The 5,860-nt window shown below is 35.4% G+C and overlaps 1 protein-coding gene across 4 annotated transcripts; it reads right to left on the bottom strand.

Annotated features, from left to right (window-relative positions):
* Window positions 1-646: 646 nt before the first annotated feature.
* On the bottom strand, window positions 647-5,052 carry LOC107772254 (putative protein phosphatase 2C 5). 4 transcript variants are annotated; one of them, XR_012693533.1, is made up of 10 exons: window positions 4,810-5,052; window positions 4,400-4,651; window positions 4,121-4,292; window positions 3,798-4,015; window positions 3,592-3,699; window positions 3,372-3,497; window positions 3,063-3,286; window positions 1,857-2,021; window positions 1,497-1,569; window positions 968-1,158 (listed from the first exon to the last, which is right to left on the bottom strand). XR_012693533.1 is itself a non-coding variant. In XM_016591749.2 (8 exons), exons 2-8 carry the CDS (start codon window positions 4,616-4,618, stop codon window positions 939-941), a joined length of 1,287 nt encoding a protein of 428 aa, XP_016447235.1. In that variant the 5' UTR covers window positions 4,619-4,651; window positions 4,810-5,049; the 3' UTR covers window positions 647-938. The 4 variants fall into 4 exon arrangements, 1 of the variants encoding a protein (XP_016447235.1); XR_001645029.2 differs by lacking the exon at window positions 1,497-1,569 and having other exon boundaries at window positions 647-1,158; XR_012693532.1 differs by lacking the exon at window positions 1,497-1,569 and having other exon boundaries at window positions 1,883-2,021.
* Between the last annotated feature and the right edge of the window lie 808 nt (window positions 5,053-5,860).

Below are 5,860 nucleotides of genomic sequence, written 5' to 3'. Positions count from 1 at the left end.
TCTTAAACTTCAGGTTCAATCGAACTACATCACATAAATTAAAATGAAGTAACAGGTAACTTCTTTTTTTCATATTAAAAGTTTGCCTCAAAAGTGCAACATTGTTTATCTTTTTCTTTCCCAGGAGCAATGGTTGTGTTCTAGAAAAATGAAAGCAACGGTTTGGCTGGTCTTCATGAAAGTTCGATCATATCCTCGGTCGTCAATACATTATTATGGAGTACCTCTTTTATGACAAAATGATGATTTTAACGAGTAAAATAGAAGTATCAAAGAAGACAGCTACTCTAGCATTTTCTACTGTCGGATGTATAATTTCCAGACCAATTAATTTTTAAAATTTTAAACAAAAGTAATATGGGTAAAAATCACCAACAATCTTGTACTTGGCATTTTCCTATTAGACCATTTCCCTGAGTTGAGAAAATGAAAATCAAGCTCATTCGGTAGTAGACCATTCAGTTTTACAAGCCGAAGAACCATCCCAGTGGAAAATTTAACCTCCTAAATAATTGAAGCCCATAACATTTTAGCAAGTTCCAAACGAAAACAGAAGATTAAAGCTGCAGAGGAACATTGTCAATTTATAAAACAATCTGTGCCTCAAATGAGAGCTGTAGCAATGATCAATCACAAATGAAGACACTTTTACTAAACAATATTTTCACAATCATCATTTCGTTACTTACAATCATTCAAGCTGTTAGTAATCAAATTAATACAATCATAGGCATCAGGACTGTCCGTTCTTGGTCAGCAAGTGCTGGGACAAAGAAGAATTAACACAAACTTTTACTGTTCTCAAAACATCTACTGACTTCTAGTATCAGTACAAATTCCTTGCACACTACTTCTATAGCAATAACCACTGCATATTGAGAACCAAGCATGTCCACACGCCAGGCAAAAAATATATCATCATATACTAGGTTACCAGATTAAGCAGTTATTGTAGGTCTACTAGGTCTTTTTCCTTCCATTGCGTCTTTCTTCCTCCGACAAGTTGCACAAAGGAAGGGGCCTTCCCATGGCTTTGATGCAGGTGAAAAGAAAGGGCCTGAGTTTACAGATAAGCCCTCACTTGCGGGCTGATCCGCTTGGCAAACAGCACATCTAAAGAGCCCAGAGCTAGAATCCAGAGGAAAATCTTTACCAAGCCTGTAGGGTCAGAAAAGAAATATAAAGTTAGGGTAACACTGCAGTGGGTATAAAGTCAGGAAAAAAACAGATTAATAAACTGAAAAACAATAAAGTTGTAATACAACGTTCATAACTATCCCTGTGGTCTACTGTAAAATGCTTTTTAATCTTATCTTCATGTGATCTATCCATTTCCATTTTTCTATGATCTTATTCAGCAACAATAACAAGATAATTCATGGTACAATATCAGTGCAAAAGAACATCCTCACAAGTTACATTAACAGGTTGATCAATGTAAATCATATGCCTGATAGACAGAAACAACTGCAATTTTCAATTAAACCTAGACTTACATGTGATCCAACTAGAATATTGAGTTGCTATATATCCGCATGAAACCATACCAAAGCAACTCGACTGCAGCAGCTTCTCATCATGAAGTAGAATTGAAGGTTAAATTACCTTCTATATCTAGCCCGTCAAAGAAAATAGCTGTTTTTTTTTGTCAGAACATCATATTTTTATTTTTTTGATCATTTTTCTAATAAGGACGTCATGGTGTACTCTTTAACCTTCATGAAAAAATAAGGAAGTTGATTTTTTTACTTTTTGTCTAGTCTGAGTCACAAAGTTGATATTGCATTATGCTTATTTTCAAAACTTTTAACTGTTTTTTGTAACTTTGCACTAGTTTTTTCAGATTTCATTCTTACATAGTGTATCAAGTTCAGTGGCTCGCCTGCCATTATATCTCACTTGAATTCATGGTAGTTCAATGTTAGTCTTCTCTACACCCTCGTCATATCTAATTGTACATTTGCATCTTTCAGTTTCCCCACACCAAAGATCTTTTCCTTCTATATTACAGCATAACTTACCTGCCTCCACAGAATAATAAAGGACAAGACAGATTAGTCGTCATTTATCAAATGCTCCAGTATATGTGCTAAGAGTAGTGGATTGCTATCATCTATGATTCCAAAGTACTAAGATTTTAAGTACCGTTTGGATAACCAGGATGAGGTCATCTACTAATTACGCCAACAAGATCAAGGGAGATTGTGAGAATAGAAGACCAGTAACATAACCATGCCTTGGGTTTAGATGCAAGCATGTGTAGCTTCCCAAATTTCTGAAACCTCTCCAACAGTAAAGCAAAGACAGACAAAGCACAATGTGCAGATGTATTATTTTTATTTTTTTTGAGATGGCAAAAGGTGCAGATGTATTAGTAATTTTTCCTATTGATCCAATCTTTTGACAAGGTCACGGGAATAACTGCCAATTTTTTTAACACAGTACTGTGGACCAAAAAATATCATCCTTCACAAGCTTTAATATCTAAAATTAATAACGTGCCTAGTTAAGTTCAAGTAACTTAAGTTTTTTCTTGACAAACACACTACTTTACTAATTTATCAATATAAGCAGAGAAGGAAAAGCAGGTAAAACTTCCATCCAAAATATGAGTGAGATAATGGCAACCTTTTTATTTGTCATCTAACAAATAAATTCACATCCAAGAGAGCAAAAATCCATGACAACAAAGAAGAAATGATAGAGTCAAATAGATGTTAAAGAAAATAGATAAGGCATGAGGAGCAAGCTTCTGACAAAAAGATCAGTACATCATAGAATGTCTCCTCCAACTAGGTCACTTATAGGCAACCAAAGACTAGAGCTGCTGCATTTTACCTTTCACAACGATAAAAAATTATGTAGAGAACTTTTTCATCTGGTTTTGTAAAATATGAATTATAAGTAGCTATTGGTATATGACAAGTATTTTTTCTCTTTCCAGGATATAACTTTAAAAAGCCAACAAACCTAAGGCACACCACATTCAAGAATTATATAGGAAATTTCTCATATAGAAAAATAATTAACAATGATGCCAAAATCAAAAAAAAATGCAGTACCTCTCAGCAAGCATGGCAGAGCCCTCTTCAAACAATTCTTCCACAACACCAACAGCAGAAAGCTTATTAGATCTTGCATTTTGTGATCTTCTCCCAAAGAGAAAAGAAGTGAGCAAATTTTGTTTCTTCCTAGGCGTTGGAGGCAAGACAGGATGGTCATAAGGAATAATATCAACGACCAAGCAGGTTGTATCATCCTTCAGACCTCGTGACCTTAGAGCCTCCTGAGTTGTAAACCCATTGAGAGTTAGAGGAAACCTCACAGATAAGAAATTTTTTGAATGAAGGAGATTTTGTAATCATCCACACCTTAACAACCAGCTTTGCGGCAAGTTCTGCTGGTAAACCTCTGCAAGACTGCGCTGCCGAATCCGATGATAAAGCATCCCATATACCATCAGAGGCTATTATAAGCCTCCCACCAGCATTTGAAATCTACGTACATATGTATTCTCTATTCAGATTTAAAAAACAAATGCATACATGGAACTTTGCTAGAAGACAAAAGAATGTCCGATGTTAAAGTTACCTTCACTTGCTTGACATGAGGTATTGGAACGATAAACTCCCCAACATCTGTATCACCAATAGACCTTGAAAGGCATAACCCACCAGGCCAGCAACGTAGAGGTCCAACCTATAAACCAAGTGGATTTCAACATCAGTATATCTTTTCTGAAGCTGTTAGCAAAAATTAAGATTACAATTTTACACAAGTTTCTGGTATGTTTTTACCTCGTTACCCCCAAAAACATTGAGCCTTCCTACTTCACCACCACTTGCAGTAACACGCTCCCGTTCCTCCTCATTCTCTTCTAATCGATGGTCAACAGTCAACAAAGAAACCACACCTCCTTGGGTATCCAATATGCACCTAGAATCTCCAACTGATGCAACAGTAATCGTCCACCCATCAATCACAACAAACGTCACGGTAGTCCCAGATGTCTCACCTGTCAATGATATCAAAATTGAACTAATAAACCTAAACAACTGAAGCAAGGGAAAGACACCCCTTGAAGCAAAAAGTTATCAAAGGCATAGAGCTAGGAGCATGCCTTTTTGCTGAAACTCTATATCAGTTTTCACAAAACCTGCAACTAGTGCTCGAGGAAGTGCTTGAAGCCACTCTTCCCTGCTACTTCCTTGAGGAATAGCACTCAAAACATTGTTCAATAGATTCTCTTTCGCGAATATAGCAGCCGAGATACCATTATGCCCATCAAAAATCTATTCAATAGAACCCAAAATTCAGCAAATCCATACAGCAAAACTAACAATGTAGGTATACCACAAACAATTAACAGATTCAGTAAAACAAACAGTAATTAAATTACCGCAAAAACTGAAAAAGAGGTCAATGGATTGCCCGGAATTCTCTGACAATCAGGCTTAATTAAGAAATAATCTTCCCCTTTTTTTGCTAATGCAGCTTGTCCATACTTCAATGTCGGCTGCTCCACTTTATCATTATTCCTCAACTCCCGACCAATTAGTGTCCCTAACGGTACCGGAGTTGTCTTTTGCTTCATCCTCGTAATCTCCGCCTCACTCATTTTTCCACTCCCTGCTCCGACATTTTGCAATTCCTAATTCCCCAATTCGGAATAAACCAAAAAAAAAACAAAATCAGTCGTTATCTCAGAATTTAGCAGCAATGCAGCACCAAAAATTAGTACTAAATATGAAAATGGGCTTAAAATCACAAAAATTGTAAAAGATAATTTGAAACCCTATAGAGACTTACAGAGAAGAAACGGAAAGGGGATCAATTGGAGAAAATAGACAAAGAAATGGTAAGCATTGGAAGAAGAATTTAGAAGCATAAAAGGAAATGGATTTGGTTGGGTTATGAGCTGGATCCGAATTGTTGAAAACGAAACCCTAGATGAGAGGGATGTGTGTGATTTGATTGGGGCACAAAATCTAGAGAGAGGGGAACGCGGGGAGAGAAAAAAGGTGGCTCCGATTCTCGCATTTGTTTTTTTCTCTAATATTTTTAATTTTTATTTTTATACGAAAGAGAAAGAAAGTGCAATTTGTTAGATGATATTAACAAATCCACACAAACAGCTAATAAAGGGAGATGGTAGTAAACCACAATTTCTAAATGTATACTTGCGTTTTTATATTCTTTCTAAGGTTTTTGTACTTGTTTGACCTTTTTTTTCATTCTTTTCCTATCTGTTTCCTACTATTGTAACAAATTGTGGTTTCTTTTGTGTAAATGCATCTTTTTGTTACTATATTCGGATTCGCAGTTTCATTTGGGGAAGTGCTCTCTATTAAAAAAAAAATCATACTTAGGATTTGAATACAAGACCTCTAGTTAAGGGGAAGCAGTTACATCCGCTGCACCACATCCTTTGGTGGTTGTGTAAATTCATTTGATGATACTTCTAAATATTTACTTTAATCGAAAACGCTATTTTTAAAAAAAAAATTGTTACTCTCTTTGAGTAAGTTTAAAATCTTTATATAATGAGAACATTAGTTTTAATGCTATTCAATTCTTATAATATAACGAGAGAAAGTAAATTTTCCTATCAAGTTACTATACTATATTAAGATACCTAATCATCATCCGATTTTCTTTTCAAAAAATTCCGGTTAACATGAAAGTTGCCACAATTTTAGCTAAATATTCTCAAAAGGCAATACTAGAACTCTAGAAGTATGGGATATTAAACAATGGAGTATTCTTTAAATCCTTTTTTACATCATATCTCAACAACAACAACAACGACCCTGTATAATCTCACAGGTGGGGTATGGAGAGGATAATATATACGCAGACC

This window comes from Nicotiana tabacum, chromosome 7 (genome assembly GCF_000715075.1).
Source record: "Nicotiana tabacum cultivar K326 chromosome 7, ASM71507v2, whole genome shotgun sequence".
Lineage (NCBI taxonomy): Eukaryota > Viridiplantae > Streptophyta > Magnoliopsida > Solanales > Solanaceae > Nicotiana > Nicotiana tabacum.
This window is presented reverse-complemented; position numbering and strand designations above follow the sequence as displayed.

Coding starts and splice junctions, on each gene's coding strand:
- LOC107772254 (XM_016591749.2), bottom strand. CDS start 4,618: ATGAGTGAGGCGGAGATTACGAGGATGAAGCAAAAGACAACTCCGGTA. Junction 3,700..3,797: donor ATGTTTTTGGGGGTAACGAG/GTAAAAACATAC, acceptor CTTGGTTTATAG/GTTGGACCTCTACGTTGCTG. Junction 1,159..3,062: donor TCTGCCATGCTTGCTGAGAG/GTACTGCATTTT, acceptor CTGACCCTACAG/GCTTGGTAAAGATTTTCCTC.